General features: G+C 37.5%; 1 protein-coding gene across 3 annotated transcripts; it reads left to right on the forward strand.

Annotated features, from left to right (window-relative positions):
• Positions 1–486: 486 nt before the first annotated feature.
• Positions 487–24479, forward strand: ccdc186 (coiled-coil domain-containing protein 186). Of its 3 annotated transcripts, none has more exons than XM_059532475.1 (17): positions 487–623; positions 2956–3824; positions 4863–4989; positions 6323–6451; positions 7445–7657; positions 7767–7886; positions 8279–8383; positions 8653–8751; positions 9191–9277; positions 9368–9510; positions 11621–11876; positions 12659–12848; positions 14520–14600; positions 15914–15946; positions 16264–16483; positions 20539–20758; positions 22582–24479. In XM_059532475.1, exons 2-17 carry the CDS (start codon positions 2971–2973, stop codon positions 22663–22665), a joined length of 2961 nt encoding a protein of 986 aa, XP_059388458.1. In that variant the 5' UTR covers positions 487–623; positions 2956–2970; the 3' UTR covers positions 22666–24479. The 3 variants fall into 3 exon arrangements, with proteins under 3 accessions (XP_059388458.1, XP_059388461.1, XP_059388460.1); XM_059532477.1 differs by having other exon boundaries at positions 491–623; positions 2965–3824; XM_059532478.1 differs by lacking the exon at positions 15914–15946.
• The last annotated feature ends 457 nt before the right edge of the window (positions 24480–24936 follow it).

Genomic DNA, 24936 nt, shown 5'->3' on the forward strand with positions numbered 1-24936 from the left:
TAATAATGTCTAGGGCTGCAATTTCATCTTAATCTTTCTTCAAGTTAATCTGATAAAAAGGCTGATTTTATTTTCTATATTTTTATAGAAAGAAATACATTCATCTTGTTCAGCGTTGTCCTCCAAATACTAATGGCTTTAAAACAAATGAAGCCCAGTAAACGTAGTAAATGTGTCTATAATATATATATATATATATATATATATATATATATAACAGAAATACACAAGCCATACTTAATACAATCATTGATTTAATGACTGTTTTGTTTGTTAGATGATGCCAGAACAAATAAAGATTATAAATATTTACTTTTTCGCCAGTACATTTAGCTCCTATAGTATTTTAATGTGTCCTCGGGTCAAATAAATCTTAATTACCTACAAGTGTTTTTGGATGTGCACATATGGATTGGGCCGCTTTGGCCCCCTGTCGGCGGTATTTGATCCTGCGTGCTGCGTAACTGGCTGCTGCTCGTCTCGGAGTTTCTTCGCTAGTCAATGCGTACAGGGGCCATATTGTTGATGTGTCACCTCGGGACGAGATCACTCACACAGACTTGACACTCACTATTTATCACGGCAGCTGGTATATGGCATTTTATATGGATTTAACATAACCGGTAAGTCACATATTTAAACTAAGATGCCCAGATCTCAACTACAAAAGCGAATGTCTATTTAATTAGCCTGAAAGCTAAGTCAATGGATGAACTCAATGGCAGCTGGCTGATATGTTGTTATTGTGAGTGTTATATACCTTTAATAATCTATAGGATTATTAAAAACACTCCGATAACGAGTTAAATGCTTTGTTAGACTCGTTTATGGCTGTTAAAGCTCCTTTGGTCAGCTTGTGGATGTTAAGATTAGATAGATCTCCACCACACAGCTGATTTTGTGTGTATTTTTTATATTTGTAGGCATTTCAGGAATCGACCGTTTTGTAGTTTAAGTTAATACCGTGTCTGGTTTAATTCAAGTCTGCAAAGCAGATAATTTTTTATAAACACGTAAAATGTATATACTTGGATAGGTTAGCCGATATGCTAAAGCTAACTGCACCTGTGTGGGGACAGCAGCATCTGTCACCGGACTTATCGCATCGATATAAATACTACAATGATCATTGCAGCTCTTATTTGCAATTATTCCTCTTTCAGTGCTGATTGTAGATAAAGTAACGAGTTTGTTGCAAGAAAAGGTGGCAGTGCTGGTTTTTGTGGACTTGACTGGGCACTGTCCATCCAATCTCTGGAGAAGAAATAGACCAACAAATATGTGTGAGACTGAAGATGACAACACAAAGACAGATCAAATACAGATAATAGGGGGTAAAAAAGGAAGTTAACCTGGCAAGGAAATTGCTTCACTCATGAAGACTCATGTGCGTCAAAAACTGTTTTAAAAAAAGTCTGCCTAAAAGTGTGATAAGGTTTATCATCCATTTAACAGCTTTTTGAAGTATTTCACTGACTTTCAGATTGTGTTAGTTGACAATGAGAATATTTTCTTGGAGAGACGCTTGACAAACAGTTGACCTTTAAAGTTTTAGTTATTGGCAGCTGCACATCTTGTCCTACAGACAAGTCTTGCTTCTCAATCAGTATGCGTGTACTTTGCTAGAATATATTTTTATTAAAGCTCTTAAAATAATTATTACCTTATGATAGGAAACCGTAATCCTACTGTATGTCTGTATACTATGTAGTCATTTATTCTGATACTGAGGTCATCAAGGTGTGTATATATATATATATATATATATATATATATATATATATATAGGCCTAACATATTTAGCATTTATTGGTGTCAAAATCAAAAATAGATGTACTCAAAATTGCTGATATGCAGACTGTACTGTACTCTTAGTACTACACTGGAAAAAAATAGTTGTTTTACATATTTCATATTGTTTTCTGTTCACTGAAAGCAGAAATTGTATATTTTCTGCTGAAAAAGCTGTTGGTAAAGTTTGTGTAGTAGATTTTGTAAAATATTTCACTGGTTATGGTAACCAGCATTTTTCGCCATTAACCAAATTTGAAAAACATTGACAGATAATTAAAAATGTTTGGGGGTTTTTCTACTATTTTAACTGGTAAAATGGGATAAACTGTGTTCTCCAGCTGTAAAAATCCAATTTCATTCCCACAGTTAAACATGCTTGAAGGGATTAGAATTTAAAATGAGAGAAAATGACATTTTAATCTCCTCTACAAATTATAATTTTTTTTAAGAGAAACAGCAAAGGACCTGCAACTCAAGGATTTAAAAATGCTCCTTATGTTGGCACAAGGTGCTCAGGCCAAGGTCCATTCTTGCACACCGGTTAAAGCTTCTAAAATAAGACTGTATTGTAACACTGATCCTGACAGTATTCGTAACACATTCTTGTTTATCCTGCTGGATGGGCTTCTGCCCCAGTTTCACTCATTCAGTGTGAATCACACAAAACCAGTGTCTTGTATCCTCAATGCCAAACAGCATTCCCTTTTGTGTTCTCCAGTGTCATCTGTAGGCATTTAGCTGGGAATGCAGTAACCCACTGAATCCTGATACAGTGACGTATTAATCAGGTAGGGTGTGAGAAGGGTATGGCGACCTTAGTTTCACAAAACTGGCATCACAAAACTGCCTCCAGGTGGAAGGAGAGCCGTGTTCATATTTTGCGAGGGAGTACCACACCTCAATCGTGGAAATGTGTGGGCTTGTACAGATAAAGTACTACCACTTGCTCTATTAATGGCAGTGTCCTGACAGCAGGTGTGGCAAGACTGTTTGCACAATCATTTTACACAACATCCTTAATTCCTGGTACTAGAAGGAAATCTGATACATTTAAAATAGCCATATGAATGTTTTACTTACTTTATCTCCAACCATTTATGTAACATAATACATAAAAAAAAAATGTTTCTGAATTTTGTGTATTGTGTTTTCCATTACCAGTGGCTGAAGGAGATCATGGAGCAGTCGGATTGTCAGAGTGAACTGACCCCTGCCTCTGACCCCTCCCAAAGTTCAGAGGTCACTGTGATTCCGGAAGGGTCAAACGATGTCTTCAGCAATGGGGGTGAACCAGTTTTAAAAGAAAACGAGGAAGACACTGAGATGGACAGTGTTGAGCTGGATGGTACTCTTTCAGATAGTGTGGACAGAGAAGGTCAGAGACCAGACATGCACATAGAGGTCAAGCAAGATGAAGGATTTGGAGAACATGCACAGGGTGATGGGAACACAAGCTGTGACAGTGGAACAGCCTCCATTGACGATGCCAGGACACCTCCAGCTGTTCACGACAGTGCTGTAGAATCACTTCCCGCCATTCTTGATGGAGAACTTGAATGTTCTGGCCTTGAAGAACCAGCGGAGGTGGTTACAGAATCAGAAGGTGGGACTCAGAATAATGTTGAGGAATCTTCTTCATCTGTTCTGAATGGGACAGATGATATTTCATCCACACAACTTGATGCATTCAACGGGTCAGCAGAACTTAACAGAACTCCTTTGACTCTTACACCAGCTCCTCAGGGTGAGGAACTGCCAGATGTTGTTTCAGTACCCCAAAACTCACAATCTAACTCCAACATGAACCCATATGACACGGACTGCAGCAGGAAACTTTTGTCTGAGATCCAGCGCTCTTTATCTCAGGAGTCTCTGTTGGATGAACTCGAGGATGAGCTGTTGAACAGTCAGTCAGATGGCATCCGCAAGGGAAGTCCTCCCAACGGGCTTCAGAAGGACCAGAACTCCATGGTTTTATTTGAGAAGTGTGTACAATACAAGTACTCCCGACAGGAGAAAGCCATCGAGAGGTAGGCTGTTGATTAATAGCTCACTTCAATCAGCTCTTGACAGGTTATAGTCCAATGCTGTTAGATTGATAGCAGCAGGAGATGGTAAATCATTAGTTTAATTTGGCATTCTTACCTGCGTGAAAATTACACTTCACTATCTTTCATTGCCAGTTTTTGGCAATAAAATCTATTCTCATTCACCCCCCATAAACTTGAGCTAATCAAGGGAAATTAGTTCATGAATAATCAGGATTGTATGGATTTTTTATAAAATTATAATTGATAATATTATTGTTTAACTAGGCCTATTATTTTATGAATAACTAATTATCCTGTAAATATACTTCACTTAACTGAGTCAGATGTTAATTTGCATACACACACTTTTGGGAATAGTGAATTGCTTTGTTAGGATGATTCAAAACAATATGTTTTTATTTATTATTTTTTTGACTGATTTATTGAAAGAACTGGCTAAGCCTAAGTGGCATCCAGCCACTAAAGACCATGCAATAGAATGACATTGGCTTTGTTTTATATCATGATTCATTGCCTGTTCAACTCATTACATTTAATTCAGACTGCAGCTCCGCAATTCTGGTAAAATATGATTTCTTTTGCTATGGTGCTATTGATTATTTTATGCTGTGATCAAACTTAGCCTGTCTGCTCTAAAACCCCCTCCTGTTCTGGCTTTATTAATTTTTGCAAGGGCATCTGGCTGACTTACGTATTTGAACCGGTCCACAGCTCTTCTGTGCTTGGCCCACTGTTAATATTGTCTTATGGGTGATGCTCATGGACACCTGTTCCCTCTTGCTAATATCATATGGTCTTTTCTACATTATGGCACAAGTTGGTGCCTTATACTTTATTGAAAGCAATTAATTGTTGTCCTTTATATGGTTTAGATCACAAGTTTAGCACAAATATTCTTCTCATTGACAAGCAAATAACAGATGGTCACAACAGAAGCACCGTTATTTCACAATGCAACAGCTCCAGTGTATTACAATGTGCTGACATTGGTAGTAACAGCTGGTAACTGTTTTTCAGATTACTTGATGAGAATAAGAAACATCAGGAGCTTATTCTTGGCATCTGCTCCGAGAAAGACAACATGAGGGATGAGCTGAAGAAGAGGATGGAGACTGAGAAACAGCATATTTGCACCATTAAGAAAGTAGTGGCAACCATAAATTGTTTTTGTGTGTTTGTGTCTGTTTTCATTTGTGTTTTGGATAACCTGACTATCTATTTGTCCAACCACTGGGATACAATGAAGTGATCAAGAAACACTGTTGTAAAGTTTATACAGTTTAGCTTGAAATTTGCTTTAATTTTCATATATTGTCCAAAGACTATGCATATGCACAAAAAAATACATTAAATAACAGTAATATTGTGAAATATTATTGCAGTTTAATAAAAGTGTTTTCTATTTGAAAATATTTTAAAATGTAAGATTTTCCTGTGATGGCAAAGCTGAATTTTTAGCAGCCATTACTTCAGTCTTGAGTGTCACGTGATTCTTCAGAAATCACTATAATATGCTGATTTGAAAACGGTTGTTTTGCTTAATATTTTTGTGATACATTTCTTTCTGGAGTCTAAAGAACAGCATTAAAATATAAATATTTCTTTACTGTCTTTTAAGATAATTTAAAGCATCCCTGCTGAATAATTTCTTTCTTTAAAAAAAAAAATCTTACTGACCCCAAACACTTTGACAGTCATGTATAATTATGCTTTTGTTACCATTTCATTTCTATTGTATCCAGAATTTTGGTATGTTCAGCTCAATGGCTCTATTTGTTATTTAAATACCTCTTCAGTATGTGGATGGCTATCCATGACTGTCCCTTGTGCACTAATTAGAGAACACTTGTTCGCTGAACAGCTTTCATTTGAAACTGGAAAAGCAGGCTTGTTTGAGAGAGACTCTAGGCTAAGAGAGACCGTAGTTCAGTTCAATCTGAAAAAGCCCCCTGTCACAGAGAGTAACAGCACAGATCAAATAGAGAAGCCTGGGGCACAGGTCGAGAAGCCGTAATTAAGTGTTGCAGTAATGACATGCAACTATTGTGTGCATTTTGCTGAGATGGTTTCTCCTCATAGTCAGAACAGGCATCTGAGGCCGCACAGATAAACACTTCCTCTGAATGAAACCTTGCCCATCTGTTTACTTTCATTCAATAGTGGCACTGTGAAAAAAATGTAACACTTGGTTCCAACACACATGGTTGCCAGAAAGGGAACTATTTATTTTATTTTTTTTTGAACCCTGAATGGAAACTGTGTCACTTATTTAAATCTTAGTTTGAATCTATTTTCATAAGCGGTCCAGAACTTGACATTTAAATGAAGGCACGGGTCGTATTTCACTTGCTGGTTGTGTATACACTGATCTGTTTTGGATCAGCTACTATCTCTCAGAGCTGCCTCTTTTGTTATTATTATTAATATTTTTATGGTTTCCACAGCCTTTTAACTGTTTGCATCTCTTGTTTTACCAGTTTGAAAGCCGGGTGGAGGAACTTAAGAAGGAACTGAAAGACTCCAAAGACAAACTGGTTCACCAAGATCAGGCCGCTAAGAATGCAATCCAGCAGATGCAGAGGGAGATGGCCTATCGACTTGAACAGGTGAGAGATCATCGCTATAGAGACACTCTTAACAAAGCCCTTCTTGCATAACAGCATTGGCTGAATTACTGTTAAATCAGTCTGTGCTCTCTGTGTAGCAGCGTCTTTTAAAATGAAATCATGTCAGTCCTGAAGTGATGTCTTGTTTGCGTGAAAGCGAAAGAGGGTCATTAAGATGGGTTGCCATCAGTCTTTTTTGTCCTCATCCTTTTTTAGTCCACACAACTCTGGGTAAATGTAAAGTCCAGCATTCGGATATTGAGGAGCCCCTCACGCTCATTTAAACTCACTGTTTAAGTTTCAGGGCATGTCTTTTGCTCTTTCACTGTCTTTGGATGCAAGTTATGCCCAAGTTATCATAGAATAGTGTGTATTCAGGCTGGTATCCGGATTGTCGTGGGTTCAAATCTCACATTAATTTAGTTTTGGTTGGGCTTTTTCAAAAAGCTCTTCAATCTCATGTAAACTCCTCAGTCAAGTGTAAAGGCCTGTCTTTTGCTCTTTCACTGCCTTTGGACTCTTTAAATATGTTAAATGCTCAAGTTTTTACAGAATGGTGTTTATTCGGGCTGGTAACCCGATGATTATAGGTTCAAATCTCACATGATACCAGTTTGACAGGACTTGTTAAAATAGCCTTTGGATGTGTAAAATATGTTAAATGCCCAAGTTATCAGAGTGTACATTCAAAAATATGAGATTTGAACCCATAACCATCCGGTTACCAGGCTGCCTGGTAACTGGATGGTTATGGGTTCAAATCTCACATAATCCTAGTTTTGCAGGACTTGTTCAAACAACACGTCAGTCAAGAGTGAGGGCCTCTTTTTTGCTCTTTTACTGCCTATGGATGCATAAAAATGTTAAAATCCCAAGTTATTATATAATGGTGTATATTTGGGCTGGTATCCAGATGGTTATAGGTTCAGACCTCACATGATTCTTAAACAATGTTTGTTTGTTTGTTTGTTTATGTATGTTTCCTTTCCCCAGGCCAACAAGAAATGTGAGGAGGCACGACAGGAGAAGGAAACAATGGTAATGAAGTACGTTCGAGGTGAAAAGGAAGCTCTGGACCTGCGGAGAGAGAAGGAGCAGCTGGAGAAGAAGCTACGTGAGGCCACAGCAGAAGTAGACAAACAGGCTCGGCGGGGAAACACACTGGCCCAAGAGAAAGGACGCCTACAGCAGCTCTATGACGCAAAGGTCATACATGAAAATACACCTTAATGCTTGATATGGTGTGTAAATCTACAGTATGCATTGATTGTATATAGGTTCTTAGGAGTCTTTGTCTTTGATTAATTTTCTGTAGGAGAATGAAGTGACAAGACTATCCCGTGAACTGGAGAAAGTGAAGGAAGAAATTAATTCTTATGTCATCAAAGTAAAGTGGGCACAGAACAAGCTGAAGAGCGAAACCGATGCTCACAAGGTAAACCAGAGAACACTGAATAAAAACCATGAATTATAACTATAACTAAAGTTTTAATACTCATACTAATTCTATAAGAATATGGTCTATATCACAGCTGTTACACTAACAACACAGAGGAATATCATTGGAATCACTTTTGGGATGAATTTTCCAGAGGAGGAATGTTAAAAACTTTGACAGCCAATCAGAATACAGCCAATTTCAAAATGCTAGTACCGTAGTAATGTGTTTTTGTCATTGTTATTCTTTAGTTATATGTAGCTTTCATTTATTTTTAATGCAGTTTTAGTTTCTGTAGTGTACTTAAAACATTTCTTAATATTATTAGTAGGTTTTTATCTAACATTTATACTTTTTTTTATTAACAAAATAATGTGTTTTAATAACAGGAAACAAAAGACAAACTAAGAGAAACAACTGCCAAGCTGACTCAAGCAAAGGAGGAGACTGAACAGATTCGCCAAAACTGCCAGGACATGATCCGCACATACCAGGTACTGTTTGCTGATGATGACGTGAAAACCGTACTGCCCACTAGAGGGAACCGTATACAAACACTTGCCCTGCATGTAGAATGCAATTTATCTGTTTTGATTTGGAGAGACATTTCAAGTAGTGCATTTATAGTTTATTGAAAAGATTGCTTCAGTCCTCTACTCAACATTAAATAAGTTTCTTATATAGTGGGGGAATATAACCTAATTTGCAGTTTCTGTTGCTTGTTATAAATTTAAGTGATTACTCCTCTCTTTGTCTTCTGCAGGAATCTGAGGAGATTAAGTCAAATGAATTGGATGCAAAGCTGCGAGAGACCAAAGGAAAACTGGAGAAGCAAAAACAAGAGCAGACAGACCAGCTAGAGGTACAGTTTCACTTCATTTACACTCAAGATTCCCTTGAGTCAAAGTCATTTTAAGAACATAAACATAGTCAATCAAGAAAAAACCCAATCTAGATTGTTTGCATGATATCAGTATATTCTTACACAGCAGGTTCTGTCATAATGTTAAGCCCTAATAATATCAATTTCTTCATTCATATTCAAGTAATGCGCTTCAGTAAAAAATAGAGGCCTTGTAAAAGTTAGTTTTAAAACCTTTTGGGGGTCACGTGTTTGTTCTTATTACACCTCATATGTCTTTGGTTTGCTTCTTTTAGCAGGTTTTGCCACTGTGCAATTTGCATTATTAACATAGTGTTGCCTGGCAGGCATCCACTGCAGATTGTGATTACAATAAGGAATAATGGCGATGCAGTGTGCAAAAGGAGGGGTTTTCATGGTAATTTTGTTTGATTGGCAGATGCACAAAGCTAAGATTAAGGAGTTGGAGGATCTGAAGAGGACTTTTAAAGAAGGCATGGATGAGCTGACCACCCTGCGGACCAAGGTGGAAACTCATTTCTAAAGATAACACTATGAAATTATCCTGTGTAAGAGTAGATTATTCTGACGCTTTGGCACTCTCTCTGGGCCTCAGGTTAAGTGTCTGGAGGACGAACGGCCCCGCTGGGAAGACGATCTCTGCAAATACAGAGAGATCGTTAACAGACAGAAGGCTGAGATCCAGAACCAGATGGAAAAACTCACCGCTGTCACTAGACTAGAGGAGCAGCACCAGAGGTTTGAACACTTGTGCCTACAGTGACCTACCACTGACCATGTCTATTATTAGTTCAGCTACCAGCTCACAGAGCCTAAACTTTACACTGCAGCCAATCTGATCTTTAGGACTAATTCTCTGAGTTTTTCAGATGAAATGAGATTAATTTGTTGAGACTAGAGTTGTCACAATAACAATACCAGTGGAATTTTTTGAAACCAATTTCAGTGCAAGGCAAACATAATTTTCTAAGTCTAATAACATTAGCAAATTGAAATCTGTGGTGTTGTCATTAATCAACATATCATGAACTAACAAGAACAATTTTTACAGAATTAATCTAGGTATGCATGATATAAATACATTCTAAATATTCATATAAATATATTATAGTAAATATACTGTAGTTCATTGGTAATTTATGTTTTATATATGTAAAATAATGAAGTTATAAATAATTATTATAAATAATCATTTTTAATGTATAATCCTAAAATAATTTAATAAAATATTGGTATTAAGTGTCTTTGTATTTAAAAAGGAAATAAAGTAATAAAATGAACATATGGAGTAGACAGGTGTTGTTATTGTAAGCTAAAATGATCAATATTAAAGATACCTGTAGATTAAATATATAATACAATGACAAGACACTTATAGAGCTGTTACCCATCAAATGAAATCTCTAACAACAAAATTCATCTTTGCACTGCAGTGGCGGCACAGAAGCTGCATCTCAATTGGTACAATTAAAAATGCATAAATAATGTAAATTTTTTTATAAAACTCTTGCTCGTTATAGTGCTTAATTATATCATATTACAATATAAAAATTCACATCTAATACACTCAAGAACTTATACTCTCAAGCACTTTTTTTGCAACATTATCTTAAAATTGTGGGTATGTATTAATTTTGGTGAAATTTGACACACTCCCTCAATAATTTCTGACCTGGTATAACAGTATAAATCATTTGTTCTCTGCCAAGGGCTGGGGCTCACTATGGGTCCTCAACAAACTTCCAAGGTGACTTAAATTGTTTAAAATAAAACAAAACAAACATTAAAATAAATTAAAACAGGTAGAGCTATGTCATAGTATTTGGTTATTTTTACAATGACTATACATCATTCTAGTCATGCTAAGCTCTAAAATATTTTGGGTGAATGGAGGTGGACTTTCAAATAATGATGTGGTGGGGGGGGGGGGGGGGGGTGCAGTGAAGTCAAACATTTTGAGATCCACTGGTATAAATCTGATTTTATTTTTGTCATTTAGTTATTTCATTAGTTATTGATTGCATTTGAAGCAGGAAGTTTTACATCCAATCAGATTAATGATGGTTGTAAATAAATCAAGCAATTTAGTGATATCCCCGCAGTTGTGATCTTGACCGGTCTTGAAACAAAATCCAGAGACCAAGACAAGACAGAGTACAAATGCGGTCAAGACCGAGACAAGACCAAGACCAATCTTGAGTATTACAACACAAATAATAAATAATACGGGAAAAAAAATGGGTGGATATAAATGTGCATTCAACACTAATCTATAAAAATTGAGATCACACTACAGACTTTATTCCCTTTAGCATGTTTGAGTGGCATCTGCATCCCACTTTCAGATCCTTAGACACATTAATTTTGCCTTGCTTCTGTTGAGCATGCAGCATCAGTACAGAAGCCTGACCTTGAGCAATCTCCCAGCGGTTGGTGGACCCTGCTGATGCAGGAACTGCAGGTGGATGTGAATCCACTGTAGTGTGATCACACGGGCCCCTGCAGCGCTGACAGAATAATTCATACCTCCGTGGCCACCTCACAGGGCCTGCTCTGATTTCACTTCTGGTGGCCACATAAATGTGTCATTCAGCTCTATTAGCTCATTCTTATTTTGAGGGTATTTAAAAACTCTACTGCAGATGAGTTATGTGTATTCCCCAGAATGACACGCACCGTGTCTGTAGTGTGTTAATTTAGAACCTTCAGTCAGACACTTTTATGGTCTGTGGAGTCATTTGATCTGGTACACCTTTATGATGAAACAAGACAAGGGTGGAAATCGCTTAAATATCACAGCCTGTACATGTGCTGGTCCTAGTGTCTGATGTGTACCTGTCTTTTTCAGGGATGATCAGGAGATCGCGTCCTTGCGGGAGGAGGTGGAGAATCTGAACTCTCAGATCACCGATTTGCAGAGGGACATTGAAGGCAGCAGGACAAGAGAGGGGGAGCTGCTGAGCTTCACTGAGAAACTGACCAGTAAAAATGCTCAGCTGCAGTCTGAGAACAACAGCTTACAGGCCCAGCTGGACAGATTGAACAGCAGCTCCAGAGAGCTGCACAGCAAACTAAAGGAGACTGAGAGATCCCTCGCTGAGATGGTAAGAAGATTGCTTGTGTTAACCCGCTCTGTGCTGGGGAGGTTTCTTAGAAACCGTACCATGCCAAGTGACAAGCTATTTGCAATTAAAAGTAGTTGAACTTCAGCCAAGCTACTCTGAAAACATTTGGCCACAATTCAAGGTACTAAAAAAAAAAAAAATTATAATCCACATTTATTCAAGCTGTTTAAAAATGCAATATCTTAACTATATAATTAACTGATAATTTATTAAAACTGTCCGCAATATTTATTTAGCATACAAACATTGATCTTAATTAGGGGGAGAGTTTAACACTTGATCACAAACGTAGACTAAATGCAATTATTTATAAATAATAGTTTTTATATCAGAAGTGAATATATTTCCAAACAGCAATGTTAAATTAAAGATACATTAGCCACAGAAAAGGAGCTGTAAAAAATTCCACTCAGGAACACTACTGAGTAATGACTGAAATTAAATTAAAATGATCTAATTTATTACAATGAACCAATGCAATGAAACACATTGGATTAGTTATCACTAGCTACAGTGCTCCCTGTTAGAATAAATAGCTTCTTTGTTTGGTACTGAAAAAGCTACACCATTATTGAAATAGCTTCGATTTTGTCATAACACTTACACTTACAGTTCAAAACACTGTGCACTAATTTGATATTAGACTTCTATCAATATGTATTGACTGTTTGACCAGTTTAATTATAGCTGCTCCTTAAAAGATACTCTCACACACACACAAAAGCTTTTATTTTGAAGCATTATTCGGTTTATGTTTTCAGACGGACAGATTGAAGAAAGAGGAGCAGCAAAGACAGGAGGAAGTTCTGGCGTTGCAGACAGAGAGAACAACACTACAGACGGAGACATCACAACTAAAGACACGTGTGGAGGAATTACGAGATGAACTGGTCACTCAGAAGAGAAAACAGGCGGCCAATATCAAAGACCTCACCAAGCAGCTCACGCAGGGTTAGTGCTTTTCACATGCAGCTCCAATTTTACTATTTATTGTTTTACATTTATGTTAGGTATGCACGATATTTATCGGCCGATGATTAATGCGCATCTTGTCAGTAAAGCCATGAGGTGCATGATTTCACATAGAGCAGCTGTTACTACACGGATAATGATATTACAAGCTGATAATGAACGTGGATTTGCGCAGCTTGTCAGTTAACAATGGCTCCGTGTAGTAACAGCTGCACTATGTGAAATCATGCACCTAATGGAATTTACCGCTGATTAGAAAACCAGCTTTACTGACGAGATGTGCATTAATCATCGGCCGATATATATCGTGCACCCCTAATTTATGTATTTGTTTATTATTTATTATATATTGAGTCCAGAAATAGTGAGAAATTATCTCAAATGCTACAACGTGCTTTTGCAGAACTAGCTTTTCATGGTCAATAAGGATGTTAAGCATCAAAAACTGGCTTTGAACCCAAATTTACCCATGCTACCAAAATGATCAAAGTCGTTTACTAAAGAAAAATCACCATAAAATCAAAATCTGGAATTTGTTCATAAACAACACTAAAGTGGCTAGTATGTGTAGATATGTAAGGAAATGCGATATTTAATACAGTCTCAGGGTGTTGTGTAGTTATGTTCATGTTTTCTGAGGATGAGAGTATGTCACACAACAGGTCCATGCTGGCATGTTTCTAATTTGGCTCGCTTCTACCAAGTTTCTCCCGCCAAAATACTGTAGAGTTGGATGCACAACCTTTGACGTCAATATGGGAAGTATTCTCCTCCCTTTAAAAAGTGGATTTATTTTTCTATCCTAAATATGCACATTTGTAAGTTTAGTTTTATTCATAATTGCTTTCTACCTCATGTAGTTTTCTCTATCAGAGCATCCCCGCGACAAATTTTTGGGTTGCGATATGACCCTCCAATTAAGAACCATTGATGCGGATGATTTTACTGCAAAATGAAAGACACTAAAGTAACAAATCATAACAATAATACATTTTTGTTTCTCCTCTGTGTCTAGATGTCTTAACTAGAATTCGATTTGTTATTTTAATAGGCGCGAAGTGAGTTACTTCCCCACGTTCCCAGGACCCCACAGGCACTGTTAGTAATTATCAAGCCATATTGACGCTCTAGGTGGGGCAGACTGACGTTCATTGCAGACAGATTGAGTTTATGTATCTGTGCCTGCCTGTAGCCGCAGGAAAGGCTAGGTTAGGGTACAAGACTGTTTCATAGCGTCTTTTCTTTGAGAGGAGAGACAAGGAAGGGAGGGCAAGGGAGAACAACGAGAGCCATGGGACTCTCTTTAGTGTCGGAGGAGGCATACAGTACGTGAAGGTATTTTTAAACGAATCTATTTTTTCCCTCCTCTTTTTTTTGGGTCCTTGTGATCTGCAGTATCTTTTCAAGGTGAACCTTAATTCTGAATAGCTGACGGGCGCTACAGATGTGCCTGGTGGGTGGGAATTTTATGGTGGGACATAACCCCCTCCCACCCCCCAGAAGGTGCAGCGCTAGAATGAGGCACTGAGTGGGACACGCACTTAGTCACTGGCCCATTACTGTTACTGAGGTGTCTGTTTCAGCTAGGAGTGTGTGTGTGTTTGTCAGTGAGAAAGCAAGAACTTATTGTGTGCTTGTGCCCTTGTGTAGCTCGTAAGAAGCTGGAGCAGGTGGAGAATGGAGGATGTGATCGAGAGGGCAGCAGCATGGGCAGCCGCTCCAGTTCTTCAGGTACATCTGTTTAACACTTCATTAGAGACGATGAGAGCGACATGCACTCAGTCATTTATATCTGTTCTTAATGAGGCCTATATATAATGCATTATAAAAGTATTCATAATGCTGCTTTATACAACAGTTCACCCTTGCTGATTTTTAGACCTCTTGCTTATGTGATGTTGCTTAATTGCAATATACTTATTAGGGCTGCACGATATTGGGAAAAAATGACATTGCGATATTTTATTTTTCTGCGATATATATTGCGAAATTTTTTCTTACAAACAAAAATGGGGTGAGCACACTTACATTCTCATTTCGTGTTGTTTGAAAACGGCTCGCTCTCTCTCGGTCTCTCTCTCTCTCTCTCTCTCTCTCTCTCAATTCAATTCATATTGCTTTATTGGCATGACATACAAAGGTACATATTGCCAAAGCATTGTACATAGCAGAATAGAAACAAACAAAACAAAAATACATATATATTCATAAGAAAAAAAAAATTACATGCAAAATAAATCCATATACATTTCTATAAACATTGATGGTACTTCTAATGTACTCTCTGACTGTCTCTCTCGCGCGCGCTCTCTCTCTCTGTCTCTCTCGTGCGCGCTCTCTCTCCCTGTCTCTCGCGCGCGCGCTCTCTCTCTGTCTCTCTCGCGCTCTCTGTCTCTCTCGCGCGCTCTCTCTGTCTCTCTCGTGCTCCCTCTCTCTCTGCCCTGTTACTTGCATGTGGTTTTCAGTCCTGTCAATTACAAACTTTCACTCTATGATGGTTAAGCTGTGCAATTAATCCGCGAATCACACTGTCAAGGGCAGGGGAGTAGCTGGCCCGTACAGTTAATGAATAACGGATCAACTACGACAGCCTACATCGCACATCCTGCGATGTGACTATCGTGGATTCGTACATCGCGATATCGATGCTTAAACGACACATCATGCAGCCCTAATACTTATAACTATTTATGAAAAAATATGGATAGTTATTATATGAAATAATAATTACTTATTCAGGTAAGCACATAATCTATTGAAACGCATAATGACCACATGAAATGTGGGTCTTTTAATGCATTATATTATAAAAGGCTATGAATAGGCTAGTTATTATGCAAGTTATTGTGAAGGTCCACACATATTCAAATAGAAAAGTCTTATTTTAAACTCTGATTATATTTCACTGTATTACTGTCTATGATCCAAAATGCAGTTTTGGTGAGGATGAAATCTGACAAGCCACAATTTTAAACAAAAATTAAAAATTCAGTGACACTTTTACAATGGATATGTAATGATATATCCTGTCTTTCAAAATATAGACAAATGGTCCCACTTTATAAAGGACACTTTAGGTAAGTATACAACTAAAATACTGTAAAGTTGTACTTATAAAATCATGCTTTAACACAAATCTATTTATGCATTTAAACCCTCTGGAATACTGACCTGGTTTACTTTCTTGTAAATGTGTTACTGTAACCTGCCATTTTTAAGACTGTGACGCTAGTCAAAGTGAATTTCTGTGGTGATCATCATTGCCAGTAGCTTTTGGGGCCTAAATCTTAACATGTACTGAACCCAGAATGTTCTTCACATTTTGTTGTGTTGTTTGCTGTATTGCTCTTTTAGTGTGACTGTAGCTGCAGTGTTTTGAATCTCATACTTTCAGGCTCTCTAAACGCACGAGGCAGCAGTATGGATGATCGCTCTCCAGAGAATCAGTCCGGTTCATCGGTGGTAGCGGTGGACAGCTTCCCCGAGGTGGACAAAGCTGTGCTGGTGGAGCGCATTGTGCGGTTGCAGAAAGCACATGCTCGTAAGAACGAGAAGATTGAATTCATGGAGGACCACATTAGACAGTTGGTGGAGGAAATCAGGAAAAAGACAAAGTGAGTGAGAACGAAAAAGACAAAGTGGAAGGTAAAAGACGATGGAGAAAAGCTTCTTTGCTCCCATCCCAAAGCTTAATTTGAAATTTACAAAAGAGCTTGAAGCTGCCTGGCTGACATTGATATATATATGTTTTCCTATATATTCAAAAGTTGTGATGAAGAACACCAAATGGAATCCATGAGTTTAATAGAAAATTAATAATGCAGAAGGATACAGTGGCACCAGAAAGCATTTGGACACGTCTAATAAAATATCAAAATGTGCCATTTATTTTTAAATTAATATAGCACAAATTTGCTCACACACACAAAAAGCCAAACCCATTAATAAAAACACAAGTTTTGCATGTAGTGTGTTTAATATTTAATACCTGTCTTGATCAGGCAATTTTAAGTGTCCAAATAATTCTGTAGTGTTGCCACTATAGAGGAGCTCTGAGCTCATGGTTTGAAGAATTTCTCAGTATTGTCCTTCCTTTCCGTCTGGTTGAATTTGGCTGGTCATTGTCCCTCTCTTGCATCCTCTCTTTCTCTTTATTTTTCTTTTGTTGGGTTTCTTCTTTATTTATTTTCTGGGGCTTCCTGAAGAAGGCTTGGATCTTGTTTGACTTTCATTACAAAAGGGAATCTGGCAGACATTCATCGTTTTCTTTCTCACACACACACACACACACACACACTGAGCTAACCTATGCTTCTGACAGAGAGGTCTTCGCAGTGATATTTATAGCTGTCGGTTCTTGCGGGAGTGATGCGTCACCGAGGTTGCTAATGATGCCTGATACATATTCATACGCACCTCCATACATGAGGAATCAAGCCAGCGGTGCCCTTTTCGCCACAGAAAATAAAAGCAACTTTTTGCTAAACAAAGTAAATGGTCTTAAAGAACAAGAGCACTTTGTTTATGCCTTTGGATGAGATAAATAATTTAACATGCCACAGAGGGCTGTGAGTTGGGTTGCCGCCACCCCTTTGCTTTCCCATCACTTGAGCAATAGGTCTTGAATCGGTCCATCTACACTAATCCACATTCATTAGTTCTATTCAAAGACACATCCCAATGAGGTCAGGCTTAATTAAGCCTCCTTAGCTGATCTTTAGCCATTACTTGCAGCTGAGCTTCCTCAAAGAGTCCGAAGAGTGGAATGTTTCCCAGTGTTTATCGATTGAGTGATTCTTTGACACATGGGAAGGTAAGATCTGGCCGGTATATCATTCAAGGCTCAGTGGAAATTGATTACAGCGTTATTCTGAGGCTGATTTAATAAGGTTTCCTTGATTTAACAGCATGACTACACCTAGCTGAGGATTTCCATTTATCTCTGAAAAGATAAGCCTAAGTATACTCACTTCGCCTCTCATCAAGGGCGGTTAGAGGAAATAGCTGATGTTCTGGAATTGATACCAAGTGACGTTGGATTTGCATGTGATAAATTTATATTGGAATGGTGCATAAATCATTGCTTTATATAGTGGTGATTGCTACATTTGAACACACCTCTTACCTAAATTTGAGCATGAACAAATCATACAATGGCTTGGTGTGGAGAGGTATGCTATTACTTTTTGAAATTTTTGTCCAGCGGATGGTGGAATGTGTGGGGAAAACAAATAATTTAATGTTTAGACCCTTCGAATTGAGATGCGTGTTATCAGAGTATTGGTAATCATGGAAATATTGTCTGGTGAACTCCAACATTGTGGCAGTTTTGCACAGACAAGGATAGTTTTCAGAAGCTTTAATAATGCAATTTGAGATCATCATGTATGAAATGCTGTCTGACTGCAAAGCTGGTTACTTTTTGACCCATATATGTGTTTTGATCAACACTTATGCATCTTGATTGAAACAGGGATTTGCTGTCTATATTTATTTTTGATAATGTCTTTGATTTGATTAGCTGTTTAATTTGAGCTCTCCTCTTTACTAATGCTTCAGCTTTAGTGCTAGAAACTCACAATCCTCATTAAATAAACATAAAGATTTACATTTTGTCTTTGGATTTCTTGAAGAAAGACAGAAGCTTAGAACTCCTATTCGAACAGACTGTTAAATCCAAACTGTCTTAATTATCGTGTCTGTTTTTCTACACATTCCTGGTGTTCTTGCTGTCTATCTTTCACTTTTTCTGCCTCTAGGCTGTGAGAATCAGGCCATGCCACTGCGCTTAAGCTATAACTGTGATCTCATTTGTACAAATAGGTCTTCAAATCAAAATCAAATGTCAGAATGGTGTCAGAGTTGTGGCATATGATGTACTGTTGTACATCTGTTGTCTGGCCTGGGTCATGTCCTGTTCCAATTCCCCCTCTCTTTCCCTCAAGTTTACTGTCAGTTCTCCACTGTCCTATATGATAAAATCCCATTTAAAAAAATCAGTAGTGGCAGTGGATTACTACCAAACTGTGAGAAAAAAAAACAAAAAACTGCAGGTTACGATGAATTCAAGTTATTGTTCATGCATGTTTAGTTAGAGGCAACTTTTTAATTTCTTTGTGTTTCGTTTTGTTAAATACTACCGTTATGGAGCTGGGGTCCACTTGGACCCCATGTTAGTGAAAGGTAAGTTTATTTGTTTTTATACCATCTTTCTTTTGTGTGTGTCTGTGTATATGTGTGGGTGTTCGTCCTTTATGTAGAATCAGCACATCACAGAGATTCGTTTGCCAAGTATATGAATTTTCCTCGTTTGTTTTTTTGATAAATAACCTCTCTGAGACAGTTTGAGTCATCAGGATGAAAAAAATCACTTTTAATTTTTAAGTTTGTTTGATAGATGCCCTAGTTTGTTCATTTCAGATTCAGACAGTGAAATGAGAGTAAATTCATCAATTCAGAAAGTGCTTACATTAAAAAAAAATCTGTTTTGCTCTCAGGCAGAGACCTTTAGCCTCAGGTCCTCTTATGTCTTTGTCTCGAGCACTGGTCTGAAGAAACCATTAGAATCGAAATTCAGGCTTTATTTGGGTCATGCGTCACTGCAGACAAAATAGATTTGATATAGCGGTGGCTAAAGAGAGAAATCTCTCCCAGAGACTATCACTCCATCATCCTTTATACAAAACCACAGTTTTTTTTTCTTCCTCCCTTTCTATTCCAGCATATTAAATGAACAACAGTAGTGATGGAGATGATAATTACTTTAGATTTCCATCTGCTCACCACTGTGGTTCAAATTGAAGCACTTAAAGCTGAATTATGGATTTTATAACTTAAAGCTTTTTTAAGATCTCTAAAACTCTGGGAATAATGTGTGTTCTCTAGTTATTTTTACTTTTTTTACATCAGTTACGATTACAACAATTAGGGATTGACATTTTGGTAGCAATTTGAACTAGGAAATTATATGTATCGTTGTTATTATTATTATTATGGACATAATAGCTTATTTTTTTAATATACACACTTAATTCCAAACTTGGGGAAAAGCTGTTATTTTTTTTCTGTGCTCTGGTGTACTTTTATTTCTCTGAGCCTTGTTTTCATTCAGATAAAGTTACATATGACATTTTACCCTTGTACTTCAATGTAATTTGATTAATTGAAAAACAATCCTTAATATACTTTCTTTCTTTCAAGAAAATCCGTTAACCAAAAAAAACCTTTCAGTCTTAAATCTAAATCAAGAAGCCTGTCCCTTATCTACACTTAGTAGATGACCACTATATTCATTCTCTAATTAAAATTGGCTAATTGATTTTTTTTTTTTTCAAGAAGTACTCATGCAAAAGTGACAATGACATGAAAAGCTGAGATTTAGCTGTTCAAAGCCTTCTATTCTGTTATTTGTGAAACTCATTTATCATCTAGATTTGAGAGAGACACTGATGTGGTGGATACGGCTAATGGGGTCCTAAAGGCTGCTGTCTTTTCTTCTTCTGTCCCTGGGTTTGTTAGTAACATCACCTTTTACCTCCTTGCTGAGGGTTATTAGTTTGACAGTGGCCTTGATGGCTTGAGATTTCATTGACAATAAAAATTGCTTTGTGTGCATGTGTATATATGCTATTCAGCTCACAATACAGTTAAAATTCTGTGTTTCCTGCAGGATTATCCAAAGTTACGTGCTCAGAGAAGAATCTGGAGCTTTGTCTTCAGAAGCCTCAGATTTGAACAAAGCCCATCTGAGCCGGAGGGGAGGTATCATGGCATCGCTGTACACCTCCCACCCTGCCGACAGCGGCCTCACTCTTGACCTCTCACTGGAAATCAGCCGCAAACTTCAGGCTGTGCTAGAGGACACCCTGCTCAAAAACATCACACTGAAGGTAGAAGTCACCATACACATCCACACCATCCACCCAATAAAATTAAAATAAGAGTTTTAGTATATCTTTTAGATCTTTTTAAGACATTTAAGCCATTTATTTGCTAATTGCACTGGGCAAAAAACAATATATCAAGATTGCACTGAAATCGATGATACAACTGCCCAGCTCTAGTATACACTAAAAGGGTTACTCAACGCCAAAATGAAAATTTTGTCATTAATCACTTACCCCATGTCGTTCCAAACCCTTAAAAGCTTTGTTAGTCTTCGGAAGATATCATCAGAATAGTCCATCTGCCATCAGTGGTTCAACCGTAACGTTATGAAGCGACGAGAATACTCTTTGTACACGAAGAAAATAAAAATAACTGACTCAGAAGGGCGTACGCTGCCTGCGTTCAGCTCATAATCTCCAAAATGGTGCTACGGTGATGTGGAGAGAAACAGAGGAGACAAATTGTTGAATAAATAAAGTTTTTTTGTTTTCTTCGTCATATTCTTGTCGCTTCATAACATTACGGTTGAACCCCTGATGGCAAATGGATCTTTAATATAATTTAATTTAATTTAAAATATCTTTAATACTTTTCTGGACTTTGACAGTGTAACTTACTTTGCAGTCTATGGGACAGTCACAAGCCTCCCGGTTTTCATCCAAAATATCAAAAATTGTGTTCCGAAGACGAACTAAGCTTTTATGGGGTTTCGTAAACACAGCAAAATATGTATGGGGAGCTATTTTGCCATTATAAAAAATTTCACAATTGCGCGGCATTTACCCTCAAAGTTAATATACGTAGATTCATGGCTACACAAAACAAGTTTATGAACCCAGTATAAAAATTCTGTAAGCCAGTAATTATTTTCATATTATAGCCAATAATACATTTTCATAATATTTTGTCTAAATACATTTGAAATGAAACACTTTAATCAAAAATCAATCATTTTGAATGCTACAAGTGGATTTAGGCATCGCCACATTAATGTACACTATAAAAAAAAATAATATTTGGATTACTAAGATTAGATGACGGCAACTGTAATTTGTATGTCCAATATCCAAAAATGATAGATGCAATAAATATTTAGTATCAGCAAGTAACTGATGTGGTACTAATATATTATGTATTCATAGACGAGCCTCTTAACATGTCCCACTCAAACTTTCTGAAAAAACAAAGTACATCAGCACCTAAGAGAAAATTGCACTCGTCAAGTGGTTTCACAGGGTCTCCATGTCCTTTCACAGCATGCGTTTGCAACAGTGTGACCATATATAGACAAACTAGGCGTTGATATATTTATGTTAGTATTGAGTTCCACAATGGTATCCACTGATGTAATTGCAATTATTAAACTAAGCTTCTGCGTAACTAGATTCCTGATGATGCTATCTGGAGAAAACAAATTTGGTGGTGATGGATGACTGTTGAGTAAGTGGGCAAATTCCCATGCTGGCAGTGACCAGTTCTCAGAGCCACATCCAGGTCACAACAGGGACGGCAGCTTTCCTGTTTGAGGGAGCACATCAGCGGGGAGATCACAGAAATTAATAAAGTATGTTTTGAGGACAGTCCACAAGGGGAACACAGAGCTCCATTCAAAGCACAATGGCAGGATTACAGTCTTTGCATGAGATGAGCAGGAAATCAGATCGTTTCGAATGCAAAACAGCCTGAAATTGCCTGATTATCCTAGCTTACATGCTCGCTTTTCCTCAAATGTGCATCTTTTTGCTTTCTGCGTGTATGAATTGAATGGCAGTGGAAATAATAGCGTTAGTCCACACAGCTGTCTGATTTGTTTCTCTCGCTACAGGAGAATCTCCAAACGCTGGGTTCGGAGATCGAACGACTGATCAAACAGCAAAGAGTGCAGGATGACAAAGCCGGAAGGAAGTGAAGCCCGTCAAGGGGAAGGATGATACAATAGCACATGCTGTACGACTGAGCCTGTTATGAAACGACTTACTCTGTTTGGGATCGAAACAGTGCTCTTTTCATCAGAAAAAGTCTGTTTTATACACTGGAGGCACAGTTCAAAACAAGGACTGAACTGCGCTAACTAAGGAGACTTATGTGACAGATGACTGGAAAGCAAAGAGATTACCAAGAGCCTATGCTCACTTTTTTCACATTGTGCCCAACTGTCCTCTCTTCGCCGTCCCCTGCGATGTAGCCTCCTCATCTGTGCCTTGATGACTCAGTTCATCAGGTTCAGAGCAGAATTGTAGTCCAAATCCAACAACATGGTGTTTGAAGCTGGTAGATGAATGACTATTCTCATAAATGCGACCCCACACTCTTATGAAGAACAAATGGGCTGGATTAATGGAGATTCTGCAGCTCTTTAGAGATTTTTTCCTCTATTCATTGCACTGCAGGTTAATGGCTGCTCCTCTCCACTCTTATACACACGTGCCAATTGATGAATGTATTATGTAATGAGAAGGACCCTTGCGTCTAGTCCCACATGCTCTGACCCAAGAGTGTGGGCAACATTCCCCATTCGAGCTGCTGCTAGGTTACTGCTACACCCGTATAGCATTATCTCTTGCTCGCAAAGCACTTAGGGGAGAAGGGCCATGCCAAAAAACACAGCTCTTGCTCTGTATCATTATGAAGTTAAACACATTAATCAGAATGAATAACTACATCTCAGAAATTTTGATACATGTAGAGCAAATCTTAACGGACCTTGCGGTTTATTCTATCTGGATTAAGTTGTAATTAATTATTATTATTTTTCCCCTCCTCTTCTGCCCCCCACCCCCATTACCTCTGCTTACATGTTTTCTGCAGAAACAACCTTGCAATTATTTTTATATTCCAGATTTTTTTTTGTATTAATATTTTTCTTGTGTATGACATTCCTGTGCAGCTTTTGAAGAGTTCGTAGCTCCCCAAAGAGAGGTAGAGTGTCAAATCCCTGTGAAATGAAGTATACATTGTAAATATTAAGGGCAAAAGTGCAATTTTAACCCCCCTCCTTGTTTGTTCAACTGAGCTGTAATCGCCCCGGCCAGCAGCCCATCTGAGACTCCAGCAAAATCAATCCAATTCCATGGTGATGTAACCATATGGTACACAACATCGTGCAGTGATGAATCCATTCCAACCAATGCATTGCAAATGCCTGAGGCATCAGTGGTCTGCTTCATGCGGGGGTGCGTGATAAAGGATCGCCCTTTCGGATGTTGCCGATGTAATTTTTTTTTTTTTCCTTTACCTTTAAAAGCAGATAATTGCCAGATCTCCGACAGTTAACCAACCATTTTAGTGCCATTCTCAGTCTTCTGGATTTTCTCACACTTGAGCCGCTATTTAAAGTAAAATCATGCCCATACACTGTGATAAAGGGTTTATAATAACTTGACATGCTGCAATATAAGCTTGTCAAGGTCATATCAGTTGTTCTAACACTGAGAGCCTGCGCTGTAGCTCTCCGCATTCCCAAATCACAAACACATTGCAGACATCTTGGAAAACCTTGGATGAAGGTAATTATGCAATGCTAGCAGAAAAATAAGCATTTACACAGAGCCCTTAATAGCGAAACGAGGACAATATAGTCTGCCGGTAATGTATCAGTGTACTTTACATTCATAATTTATTTAATGTTTCAAAATACAAGAAAGATCTCTTGAAGTATGTGTGTGTTTGTGAATGCTGAATTGTAACTGATGGGAAAAAGAAAAAAAAAATGTTGATTCTGTTTCTGGTCTGTCGTTCGTGCTTTGTTTGACTGTAGTGTGTGAAACTGTGATTATACATTTGTAGATATCTTGTACAATGGTGCAGTGTTTTTAAACTTCTGGAGTGTGTGTGTGTATATATATGTATATATGTATATGTATATATGTATATGTATATATGTATATGTATATATATATATATATATATATAATATGAAGTTTGAAGGGGATTAAAATGAAAATATAATCGGAAGTTGTTTTAATTTGTTTTAAACGTTTAATCTATTTTCTATAAATAAATAAAAAATTTATTTTTAAGCTATAATAAAAATATATTATTTTTTTAAAATATTTTGTTTTCAATTTATATTACTTTTCTATATTTTAATATTGATATTATTTTACGTATAAATTATAGAATCTAGCAAAATTCAGATTTCATGCATATCAACTGTGATTGATGTGGGAGGGTTGTTTTC

Source organism: Carassius carassius, chromosome 40 (assembly GCF_963082965.1).
Source record: "Carassius carassius chromosome 40, fCarCar2.1, whole genome shotgun sequence".
NCBI classification, from domain to species: Eukaryota; Metazoa; Chordata; class Actinopteri; order Cypriniformes; family Cyprinidae; genus Carassius; species Carassius carassius.

Coding starts and splice junctions, on each gene's coding strand:
- ccdc186 (XM_059532475.1), top strand. CDS start 2,971: ATGGAGCAGTCGGATTGTCAGAGTGAACTGACCCCTGCCTCTGACCCC. Junction 3,825..4,862: donor CAGGAGAAAGCCATCGAGAG/GTAGGCTGTTGA, acceptor ACTGTTTTTCAG/ATTACTTGATGAGAATAAGA. Junction 14,601..15,913: donor CAGCCGCTCCAGTTCTTCAG/GTACATCTGTTT, acceptor TTCAAAATATAG/ACAAATGGTCCCACTTTATA.